We start from the raw sequence: 12765 nt of genomic DNA, 5'->3' as shown, positions 1-12765 counted from the left end.
ATGAGAGGTTCAATAAACAATAAACAGTAATTGGTGTTGTCCAGAATGCGCGCAATGCGTGGGTCGCGTTCAATGCAGTCCTAGGCCGAAGAGGTCATAGCCTAGGGTCACAAAAACCTGTTTATTTGGGCAATTTCAATGGTGGCGAGTCTGACGTACATAAATCGCAGCAATGGCCGTTAGCAACGTCTGAATCTCACGAAATGTCTCATGCAGGTAGAAGACATATTGTTAGACTTGGGCTCCAAAGATGGGGTCCCTACATCTCTGCAAACCAGAGTTACAGGGCTCCAAATTTGGTAAAATCCCCCATAGGCTTTCATTGGGCCTCCTATTTACAGTTCCAAAATCTCACATCTTTTCAAAGGGCAATTGCTCAGCAGTGAAAAATATTTTAGCATTGTAGGGACCCTTAGGGGGAACATGACTGGTGAGTTTCGGGCCCCTAGGCCAAGAGGTCATAGCCTAGGGTCACAAAAACCTGTTTATTTGGGCAATTTCAATGGTAGTTATGCTGACGTACATAAATCTCAGCCATGGCCGTTAGCAACGTCTGAATTTCACGAAATGTCTCATGCAGGTAGAAGACATATTGTTAGACTTGGATTCCAAAGATGGGGTCCCTACATCTCTGCAAACCAGAGTTACAGGGGTCCAAAATTGGTAAAATCCCCCATAGGCTTCCATTGCCTCCCTATTTCACTTTCCAAAATCTCACATCTTTTCAAAGGGCAATTGCTCAGCAGTGGCAAATTTTCTAGCATTGTAAGGACCCTTAGGGGGAACATGACTGGTGAGTTTCGGGCCCCTAGGTCAAAGAGGTCATAGCCTAGGATCACAAAAACCTGTTTATTTGGGCTATTTCAATGGTGGCGAGTCTGACGTACATAAATCGCAGCAATGGCCGTTAGCAACATCTGAATCTCACGAAATGTCACATGCAGGTAGAAGACATATTGTTAGACTTGGATTCCAAAGATGGGGTCCCTACATCTCTGCAAACCAGAGTTACAGGGGTCCAAAACTGGTAAAATCCCCCATAGGCTTCCATTGCCTCCCTATTTCACTTTCCAAAATCTCACATCTTTTCAAAGGGCAATTGCTCAGCAGTGGCAAATTTTCTAGCATTGTAGGGACCCTTAGGGGGAACATGACTGGTGAGTTTCGGGCCCCTAGGCCAAGAGGTCATAGCCTAGGGTCACAAAAACCTGTTTATTTCGGCTATTTCAATGGTGGCGAGTCTGACGTACATAAATCGCAGCAATGGCCGTTAGCAACGTCTGAATCTCACGAAATGTCTCATGCAGGTAGAAGACATATTGTTAGACTTGGATTCCAAAGATGGGGTCCCTACATCTCTGCAAACCAGAGTTACAGGGGTCCAAAATTGGTAAAATCCCCCATAGGCTTCCATTGCCTCCCTATTTCACTTTCCAAAATCTCACATCTTTTCAAAGGGCAATTGCTCAGCAGTGGCAAATTTTCTAGCATTGTAGGGACCCTTAGGGGGAACATGACTGGTGAGTTTCGGGCCCCTAGGCCAAGAGGTCATAGCCTAGGGTCACAAAAACCTGTTTATTTGGGCTATTTCAATGGTGGCGAGTCTGACGTACATAAATCGCAGCAATGGCCGTTAGCAACGTCTGAATTTCACGAAATGTCTCATGCAGGTAGAAGACATATTGTTAGACTTGGATTCCAAAGATGGGGTCTCTACATCTCTGCAAACCAGAGTTACAGGGCTCCAAAATTGGTAAAATCCCCCATAGGCTTTCATTGGGCCTACTATTTACCGTTCCAAAATCTCACACCATTTCAAAGGGCAATGGCTCAGCAGTGGCAAAACTCACCAGTCATGATCCCCCTAAGAGTCCCTACAATGCTAGAAAATTTGTCACTGCTGAGCAATTGCCCTTTGAAAAGATGTGAGATTTTGGAAAGTGAAATAGGGAGGCAATGGAAGCCTATGGGGGATTTTACCAATTTTGGACCCCTGTAACTCTGGTTTGCAGAGATGTAGGGACCCCATCTTTGGAATCCAAGTCTAACAATATGTCTTCTACCTGCATGAGACATTTCGTGAAATTCAGACGTTGCTAACGGCCATGGCTGAGATTTATGTACGTCAGCATAACTACCATTGAAATAGCCCAAATAAACAGGTTTTTGTGACCCTAGGCTATGACCTCTTTGGCCTAGGGGCCCGAAACTCACCAGTCATGTTCCCCCTAAGGGTCCCTACAATGCTTGAAAATTTGCCACTGCTGAGCAATTGCCCTTTGAAAAGATGTGAGATTTTGGAAAGTGAAATAGGGAGGCAATGGAAGCCTATGGGGGATTTTACCAATTTTGGACCCCTGTAACTCTGGTTTGCAGAGACGTAGGGACCCCATCTTTGGAATCCAAGTCTAACAATATGTCTTCTACCTGCATGAGACATTTCGTGAAATTCAGACGTTGCTAACGGCCATGGCTGAGATTTATGTACATCAGCATAACTACCATTGAAATAGCCCAAATAAACAGGTTTTTGTGACCCAAGGCTATGACCTCTTTGGCCTAGGGGCCCGAAACTCACCAGTCATGTTCCCCCTAAGGGTCCCTACAATGCTAGAAAATTTGCCACTGCTGAGCAATTGCCCTTTGAAAAGATGTGAGATTTTGGAACTGTAAATAGGAGGCCCAATGAAAGCCTATGGGGGATTTTACCAAATTTGGAGCCCTGTAACTCTGGTTTGCAGAGATGTAGGGAACCCATCTTTGGAGCCCAAGTCTAACAATATGTCTTCTACCTGCATGAGACATTTCGTGAGATTCAGACGTTGCTAACGGCCATTGCTGCGATTTATGTACGTCAGACTCGCCACCATTGAAATTGCCCAAATAAACAGGTTTTTGTGACCCTAGGCTATGACCTCTTCGGCCTAGGACTGCATTGAACGCGACCCACGCATTGTGCGCATTCTGGACAACACCAATTACTGTTTATTGTTTATTGAACCTCTCATCTGTATTACATTTATGACTGCATGGCGACAAAATGCAAATTGCTATCCGCACGCTTCTTGTCCTCATGCAAAGCCTGGGTTGTTGTGTCTCAAAGCGTGGCCTTCTCCTCCTGCGCCACCCTCCTCCTGTTCCATCACGTGTGCTGCTGCTGGGTTAGCGTTACCGGTCCCTTTTCCTGGAACCTCTTATCTGTAGTACATTTATGACTGCATGCCGACAAAAAGCATGTTACCTGTGCAAAGAAAACAGACATTTCCCGCATTTAAAAGACAGTTTTCCCTTTGAAACTTTAAAATCGATTTTCTCAAAAACTATAAGCTCTTTTTGCTAAAAAAATTTTTCCTCTTGTACCCACTCCCAAGGTGCACATACCCTGTAAATTTGGGGTATTTAGCATGTAAGGAGGCTTTACAAACCACGAAAGTTCGGGTCCCCATTGACTTCCATTATGTTCGGAGTTCGGCTCGAACACCCGAACATCGTGGCCATGTTCGGCCTGTTCGGCCCGAACCCGAACATCTAGATGTTCGCCCAACACTACCTGGTGCCCCACGTGAGGCATGTGACGTCACACCCCACATGATATATGCTGATAGTCACCTGGGACCCTAATGCAGAAGCACAGCGTGGACACTAGTGGGCAGTGTGGCTGGTAAAGTATTTTAATGCATGGGCACCGGGGGGCACATATAACATTTGGGAGGGACAGTGGCTGGGAGTACCGCTGTGTTCAGTGTTCGCGATTATCGCATGCCATTACTGCTGCACACCCGATCGACCAAATCAGCCTGAGATTTCCTAGCATGTCCGATTGATAAGTTCAGCCAATTTCGGCACCAAATCGGTCGAATGTTCAATCGGGTATACTTGTGGCTATCTTCATCCAATTCAATAATAATCAAAGCGGATGGTCGATCGGCCGGCAAATTGCTAGATGTATGGCCACCTTAAAGAAAACCTGAACTGAAAATTAAAAGTCAAAATAAGCATACACACGTCATACTTACCTCCCGTGTAGTCTACTCCTCAATCTCTTTCTCCTCTACCACATCCTGTTTGTCCATGTCCAATGTGATCAAGGGAATTCTCTGTCCTCCATTTTGAAAATGGCCTTTACCCCTTAACAGCTTTCTGGTCAGCACACTGTTAAACTGTAACATCGCCCACTTGAGCCATAGGGAAACATGGACATTACCGGGCACATCAGTTGTCCTTTCAGATATAACTGACATCAACTGATATATATCAGTTCTGACAAGATGTTGTCAGAACTGGAAACGATCGATGTCAGAAGAAAACGGTGAGCCTCTGAGAGGAATTGGTGGCAAGGCAACTTTGTAATGTTCATTTGAATTTATGTCATGTGCTTATTTTAAATAATGTTACTGAGTTCAGGTTCCCTTTAAAGTGTCCAACAGTCTGTTTTTTACTTTACATTGTCCATTTTTTAAACTGTTCCACCTTCATTTGCCACTGTCCTTCTAGTAGCTATAATGTGATCAGCAATGAATCTCTGATTACCTTCAGTAATGTCACTTAACAATTGTCCCATCTACAATTAGGTACGAGAGGCAGTTTTCAAGAAAACGTCTTCAACTGTAAGTCTGTAGTCTTACCCTGTAAAGTGCTTTGCTGTATCATACTGTTCATCCTACATGTTACGCATTTTTTCACTGGTGATACATTGGATTCCGTTGTGTTTGTAGTCAGTGTACTGGAAACTTGGTGATTAGATCACACAACCAAATTGCACTGAGGCTTTGTTCCTACTCGAGCGGAGAACGGATTTTTTAATCTATTCTCCACTCATTGCTAAATGGACATTGAACGGCTTCTATTTTATAAATAAGAGCTGTTGACACTTGTTGTCGTCATGCTGCAGCCGATCCAATCCCAGGCAGGCGAATGCGTTCCCGCTTATAGGTGTAATGAAACTGCCGCAGCTACAACCCATTGGACCATCAGAGCAGACCTTACACTGTCCGCTCCCACTGGCTGTACGTGGTTTAGCACAAGTGGGAACACAGTCTAATATGTGGCCAATACGATTGCTAGAAGTGTCATGAAACTCAGAATAATCAGGACAAAGACACCAGGAAAACACTGAAGTGTCTCCAGCAGGGCCAGTGCTACCACAGTGCCCCGAAGTTCTGCCCCCTTACCTCCCCCCCCGCTCCGCCCCCTGCATGTTCTCCCCAGGACCCCTGCTTTGTCAGCATATCATCTAACCTGTCCCGGTGCACTTTTCTTTTCCATTCATGCTGTCTTTTATCCCTGCTGACTGCTTCTTCTCTATGACCTGTAGCTTGGCATTACATAATAACATGCACTGGGTCACTGAGACCATGGCAGAGATTGTTAACTCACCTATGCCACCACCTTTCACCATTATGCTGCAAGCTGCTCTTCATCTCCCTGACACTTCTGCCTTCACAGTGTCAGTAAGGTGGAGAGCAGCATGCTGCGCATCAGCAAGAGGTGGCAACATAAGTGAGTTAACGAGCTCTGCTGCAGCCCGTGCCTACCTACACTCATTACATACTCACAGCAGTAGAGTCATCCCTGCTTTCAACCACTTTTTTCTGGAAAATTGACTAGCCTTACTGGCCTTTCTTGAATAAACTTTGTGCATAATATCTCTTCTCATTGTTCATGCAGGAGGTGAGCAATTCCTTACACTCCTTTTTATGTTTTATTGATTTATTTTTTTGTGGAGTTTGACTTTGAGCAAAACAGCCCTTTGGCTTGATAACAACGTAAAAATCTGTTTGAAGAAGACATTGGGGTTGATTCACAACCTGCTTAATGACTACAGCGCTTGTTAATAGTTCTCAGCACACGCTATGTAAAATTACGCTCTTCAATGCTACTTTAATGAGCGGCTTGTTAAACTTAACGAGTGCTCCACTGAATCTGCCTGGAAGCCTGGCGGGTCCAGTATCTTCAAGGAACAGTTTTTCTGCACTTTGATTGGCCCAGTAGGCTGCCTGTCACTTGAAAGCTGAAGCAGCGCAGCTTTGTGAATCAACCCGTTTGTCACACTCAACAACAGTTAAATTGCTGTTATACTAATACTTACAGTAACTTATATAAAAAAAATTTCTCCACAGACAACATCAACATCTACAGCAATGTCTACTTCTGAGGCTCCCAGTAAAACAATGTAAAGAAGTGATGGCTAGTAGAGTGCACGGTACAGAAATCTGAACCTACGTATACACTTTAGTCTCTTGGAGCAAAAATTATTGATCCTGATAATTTCAGATGTTTTTAAACTACCCCTGAATCGGAAAGCAGTAAATGTGGGCGCCTGCAGCTAATGGACTATTTGAACGCCCCGGAAGTGCTAATGCAAAATATTGGCTATTGGGTGCCTGATAAAAAGCGGGTGCTGAGCCCGTCCAACTAAAATTTTTTGTTTTGAAAATTAACGGTTGATAATTATCCTTTTTGAATGCTTTTTAAGAGCTCTCATTTTGTAAATGATCATTTTGAAATGTATTTTTAAGAAATTTCTCGTTTTTGGCATTTACGTTATTTGCAGTGGAGGATAGGGGTCTTAGGCCCCGTTCACACTGCACGCATTCCCATCTGCGTTTCGGGAACGTGTGCAGGAGGCCGACACGCACAACATCAGACTGCACTGTCTGATGTTCACACTGCATGCATTCCGGACTAGTGCAGTCCGGGAAAGCATGCTGCACGCATTTTTTCCAGGAACGCGCGGCTGACCCATTCACTTCAGTGAATGGGATCAGCCATGCAACGCATACAAACGCGGATGACGTGAGTTTGTATGCGTTGCGTTCCAAAAGCACGGCCGTCCGCATTTGCAAATGTGAACGTGGCCTTAGGGTTAGGCGTCAGGAAGTGGTATTTTAGCGATAGGCGTCAGGAAGGGAGGAAGTCTTAAGGTTAGACGGCAGGAAGGGTTTTTAGGGTTGGGCATCAGAGGGGGAGGGTTCTGTGTGAGAGTAGGGTTAGGTTTAATTGCAGTAAAATATTGGTAATATTTACCAATGTTTAAAGAGACACTGAAGCGAAAAAAAATATGATATAGTGAATTGGTTGTGTACTATGAATAATTACTAGAAGATTAGCAGCAAAGAAAATATTCTCATACTTTTATTTTCAGGTATATAGTGTTTTTTCTAACATTGCATCATTCTATAATATGTGCAGATTACACAACACTCAGCATTCAAAGTCTTTCAGAGCAGTCTGTGAAGTAATGACCTCTCCTCTAGCAGAGAAAAAGTAAACAGTTCACTTACAGTTGAGATAATAAGTCAGATAACAGCCCTCTCCACGACTAAGAGTTAAGGCCCATACACACGTCGGATTTCCGCGAACGACGGGTCGTTTGAACGTCCCGTCGTTCCGTCGTTCGCCCGCTAAATCGGGCGTGTGTACAGACTATCGTTCGTTTGATAAAAGTGGGTTTGAGCGATCCGCCCGGCGGATCGCTCAAACTCACTCTTATCAAACGAACGATAGTCTGTACACACGCCCGATTTAGCGGGCGAACGACGGAACAACGGGACGTTCAAATGACCTGTCGTTCGCGGAAATCCGACGTGTGTATGGGCCTTTAGTCAGAGAGCTTAATGGCTTGTTTGCATAGAGATAACAACTGCAGTTTCTCAACTCTTCCTGTACTGGAAACAATTAGACTGATGTATCTGATCTTAATGTTTTATTTCTTAGCTGTACTACACATACAAATCATAATATCATACATTTTTTTCCGCTTCAGTGTCTCTTTAACTATTGTCTTTACCTCTGTAAATATTTTTTAATTTTCATTGTTAAAGACGATATTTTGCAATTCCGCCACCCCTAACTATTAGCAGGAAGCTTACGCTTTCAATAAATGGTGTCATCCTGATTCAAAACTATACTGTGTATTGATCTGAGATATATCTATGACTTTGAGTCCTATGGGAGAAAAGCCCTTTAAAGAATGTGTTGTATTATATTGCATTGTAAAATATATATTACAGTGTTGCAAAATTTAGATTGCTTTTCTCTTTTCTTCTTTTTTTACAGTCTTTACGAAGCAGTGCTGAACGGCGCACCGGAAATTAACAACCTTAAAGGATATTGATGTTGTAGATTATTTTAAACAGCAAACTGAAAGAAACCATTTATGATACATGTTATTTTTTTTAAAGGACCACTCATAAAATGCATCTCCATGCATATCTTTAATAATCTTGCATGCAGATGCAACACTTACACACTTGAGCAATATTACACTCCTTCCCACACGAATAGGAGAAGATTTGTCAACATAACCGTGCTCTCAACATTAACCATTTAGCAGCCAATTTTTTTAGAGGATTGCAAGTGCTCCAGGTCAATTTATTTTAGCGATTTTTTTGTTATTTCCTACTTGATACAATCCCTAGCTGCTTATTAGTACTGCTGTAATGTGTATTTATGGCCACTTGTCACTAGGGGGCAGTGTGAGGCTGTAACAGATGACTTCTGCTTTCAGTTTCTATATTTTCTGCTAGCAGAAAGAGATCAAAGCATTCCAAGTATTTACAGCATAAGTTCTGTAGACTGAGGTTAAAAGCAGTGCACTTATCTCAAACGAAATAGCACTATAGAAGCTGCTAAATGGAAGCTGCTAATAGGTTAAAGGGGAACTTCAGCCTAAACAAACATACTGTCATTAAGTTACATTAGTTATGTTAATTAGAATAGATAGGCAATATAATTTTTTACCCACCCTGTTTTAAAAGAACAGGCAAATGTTTGTGATTCATGGGGGCTGCAATCTTTGTCATAGGGCAGCCATCTGTTTAATTTCATGATAGCAGCCATCTTTTTGGTTGAAAGGAGGTTACAGGGAGCATGAGACACAGTTCCAACTGTCCTGTGTCCTGATAACCCCTCCCAGCTGCATGTGCTAGGCTTCAAATGTCAGATTCAAAAATTGTAAAAAAAAAAAAAAAAATTGTACCAAAACAGCAGAATGAGAACAACAACATCAGAAATCCCATCATGCTTTGCACAGCATCATGGGAAAAAAGCCCGGGCAGTTTTCTTCTGTGCAGCGAAAAATGAGGCTTGTATAAGAGAAGCAAAGTTCTGATGCTGTGAAACTGTTAAAGAAACACCAAGCCTTTTCAGTGCTGCTGAGTCGATTTTTAGTCTGGAGGTTCACTTTAAGGGAGTAAAATCCCATAAAGGTAGAATGGTTTCTCCCGACAGTTGCACAGCCTTCAGGAAAATCTATGTTGGAGAGTAAGTCTTCGATGGATCATGTGACCAATGATGTCACTTCAACATATTCAACAAAATTCAACATTCGGGTGTTTAGGGGAAGTGCTGCAGCACTCAGCACAGCCTCTCCGCAGTCTCTGCTCCTGTTAGCCCACTAATTATCCTCAGATGCACCTACTTCCTCAGCAAGTACCCGGTGGTCATTGTAAATGGGACACAAGTGAAGAACCGGCAGCTCCTGGGTCTGAAGCAGGTAATTTGGATGCTGGCAGATGTGCAATAAAATGGGCACCTCATAGACCAAAATATTAATTGCAGCTATATTGGCGCCCAGTGTATAATTTAGGCACCAGCAGCGCACCATAAATAGCAACTATGGGTGCCACAGATATCGCGGTTTTAGCTGCAGATTGTGGCATATATGGGGGGGGGGGCAGGCGTAAGTTAAAGGGAACCTAAACCGAATGCAGGAGAAAGAGTTTCACTTACCTGGGGCTTCTGACAGCCATCTGCAACCGTCCTGTGCCTGCGCCGGTCCTCAACGATCCTCCGGTTCCCTGTCACAGCTCAGTTTCGGCGTCGACGAGAGCGTCCTGCACAGGCGCAGTATGAGGAAACCTTGTACTGTGCAGTTGCCCACCGACTGATCAGTAGGCAGAGGCAAAACTGAGCCGCAGCGGAAGGATAGTTGAGGACTGGCACGACCACAGGGTGGCTTCAGGGGGCTGGCAGAAACCCCAGGTAAGTGAAACTCTTTCTCCTGCATTTAGTTCAGGTTCCTTTTAAATAAGGTCACGGGGTGAGGCCAAAATGTCAACATATTGTTCATAATAATTTTTTACCATTTCTCCAATTTTTATCTTAACTAGAATAATAAATGTGTTAAAATAATTGTATTAAAAGGATGCGGACTGAAACCGAAATTTCAAAATATCATATGTTTTTCATGGTTTTTTTTCATGAATATCTCCGCTAGACTAATAAATATGGTAAAATAACGCTAATACAAGGGTGTGGGATCAAGGATGCTCATCCGGATTTTGGGTATCTGAACTATCCAGATAATCTGAACTTTTTCTTCTATCCAAATTCTGATCCAGATTCTGGATATCTGTGTAAATCCGAATAGCACTATCCCAGTTAACTCGGTTATATCTATCTGAAATCCGGAATCCGGTCAGATATTTAGTTCGGATATTGTAACCATGGAGATGACGTCAATGACATCATTGAGCCAATCAGATGGCTCCCAGCCTAAGCCCTAGCAACCAATCACAGAAGGGAACCCTGGCCAGCCCCTCCTGTTTATAAGGAGGGGTGTCATGATGAGAAATCTCGTCCTTGCTTGTGACTGCTCACTGAGAGACATCTCCAGTACTGCTTGCCTAGCAAGTGCTGTATACAGTGATAAACCCAATGTTTTTGAGTGCTAAACACCTTAACTATACTATTGTTCTATTGTTTTTTTAGTTAGCTAGCTTGTGTAATTGTTTGATTTCATTCAGTGACAGTCAGACTCTGTGTGCTGCAGCAGCTGCTAGTTAGGTCCTGTGTCTGTGTGTGCTGTGCACAGGCCCGGCCTGCGGCTGGTCTGCTATTAGTCTTAGCTACAGTATAGGTTAGGGAATAGGATTACTGTGTTATTGTGTAGTTAGTACTGCAGTGTTAGTTAGTTGTTAGAATAGTACTGTGTTATCTTACTACAGATTACTGCAGTGCTGCTGTGCTGAGCAGTGTCAGTGTGACAGTTAGTGTGCACTGTCTTCTACTCTGCTGTCTGTCACTCCATGCTGATTTTCTTTAAAGTCCAACCCTGATTTTAATAAAGTACAAGTACCCCACATCATCTGGTGACATCATCGCATATAACTTGTACTATGTCTGCTAGCACTGGCAGCCAGGGGAGGGGCAGCAAGGCCAAGAGGAGAGGTAGCAACATTGCGGCCACCGTCAGCAGTTCTGCCACGTCAGTGCCCATTCCGCCGCTAGCCACTGGCCATCCAGCTGTTAGGGGGAGTCACACTGCAGAGGCGCAGCAGCATGTAGTGGCCATTTTCCAGCTGATGGTGTATGAGCAGGCCACCACCAGCACTACAACTGAGACCTCCATCCCCACCAGCACTCCTGTTCACAGGAGCAGCAGCAGCCGCCCAGCAGTTCCTGGGGAATCGGTCATCACGTCGACCCCAGCGGGCAGCCTACCCTCAGTGAGCGAGCTTTTCACTCCAGGCACCGGGATCGAAATCAGGGCTGTTACCCGCAGCAAGTTTGAAGAGGATATTCTGGGTGCATTGGGCTATGTGGAGGAGTCACAGATGCCTACTGTGGTTTTGGGGGGAGGGGTCCTTGCATGTGACAGCAGAAGAGGAGTTTGGGGGGTCATAATCCCAGCAGCAGTTGTTTGAGGAGGGGGAGTATGATGTTGATGATGAGATGAAAGACCGTGACTACCATCCACAGGATGGGGATGTCAGCTCTGACTCTGAGGAGGAGGATGCGTCGGTGGGTTTGGCATGGAGGATCAGCATTGCAGACAGCGGCAGTAGCAGCAGTGGGCATGAAATGCGGGACCCACAGCCTGCTGTTTCATCTTCTGCCACTACCTCCAGCCACACCACTCAACAACCAACTGCCACAGGGAGAAAAGCAGCAGCATCCCATTCAGGCCGCAGGGGAATCTTCATGTCCCCAATCTGGCGGTTTTTCACTCTGCCCTCAGTGGACAGCAAGTTTGCCACATGCAATGTGTGCCATGTGAAGCTGAGCAGAGGTTGTAACCCCTCCAACTATGGCACCTCCAGCTTCATCACCCATCTGTCCAAAAAAACATTTTGTTGAGCATGAGGAGTTCAAGGGGCTGAAGCAAGCTGGCACTGGCAGTGGTCAGACTCAGAGCACCAGAACCCTCTCTGCCACTCCTGCCGACACTGAGGCCTGTTCAGGCAGCCAGTACTCAGTGGCCTCCTCTGCTCCCTCCCCCACTTCCCGTGCAAGGAAAAAACGCTGCCAGACCCTGTTGGGCGAGTCTTTCCCTGTTGTTGGCAAGAGGGGGACATGAAGTGGCTGGGAATCACTATGCCTGCCTCATCACCCTTTACCACCACCACAACCTCCTGGCTCCTCCTGATTGTTAACTATTACTAACTAAGCCGCCTGGTTCACAATTTTTTTTACAGCCGTGGTACACGTGCCACTTGCCCCGTCCGGCATGCTCCTGGCACACGTTACACCTGCTGCTGCTGCATTGCCCTGCTCATGCTGCCTGTGCTGCTCCCACCGCCAGGGTGCCACAGGCCACTGCTGCTGTGCTGATACCACCTATATTTAACCCAAAACACAATTGCTGTGTAATTTTTTTGAGGTGTTTGGCCTGAAAACTGTGATGTCCCAGTTGTGCGGTTGGACTTGGGAAACAATGTGGGCTGCACAACTGCTGTCTGGAACCTAGTCCTGATGTTAATTTACAGCCAATTTTTTTTTGTATTTTAACTCCCCACATAAACAATTATTGTTTTTCTTTAA

At 44.7% G+C, this 12765-nt stretch overlaps 1 protein-coding gene across 1 annotated transcript in view; it reads left to right on the top strand.

Moving 5' to 3' along the window:
• Window positions 1-8136, top strand: part of LOC137504662 (adhesion G-protein coupled receptor F3-like) — a 130332-nt gene extending 122196 nt beyond the window's left edge. Inside the window, exons 16-18 of the mRNA XM_068233247.1 lie at window positions 4572-4607; window positions 6120-6202; window positions 8059-8136. Of these exons, the coding sequence (XP_068089348.1) occupies window positions 4572-4607; window positions 6120-6176 (93 nt within the window). The 3' untranslated portion in view covers window positions 6177-6202; window positions 8059-8136. The remainder of the gene's footprint in view (window positions 1-4571; window positions 4608-6119; window positions 6203-8058) is intronic.
• Window positions 8137-12765: the final 4629 nt, after the last annotated feature.

Source organism: Hyperolius riggenbachi, chromosome 4 (genome assembly GCF_040937935.1).
Source record: "Hyperolius riggenbachi isolate aHypRig1 chromosome 4, aHypRig1.pri, whole genome shotgun sequence".
In the NCBI taxonomy this organism is placed as follows: domain Eukaryota; kingdom Metazoa; phylum Chordata; class Amphibia; order Anura; family Hyperoliidae; genus Hyperolius; species Hyperolius riggenbachi.
This window is presented reverse-complemented; position numbering and strand designations above follow the sequence as displayed.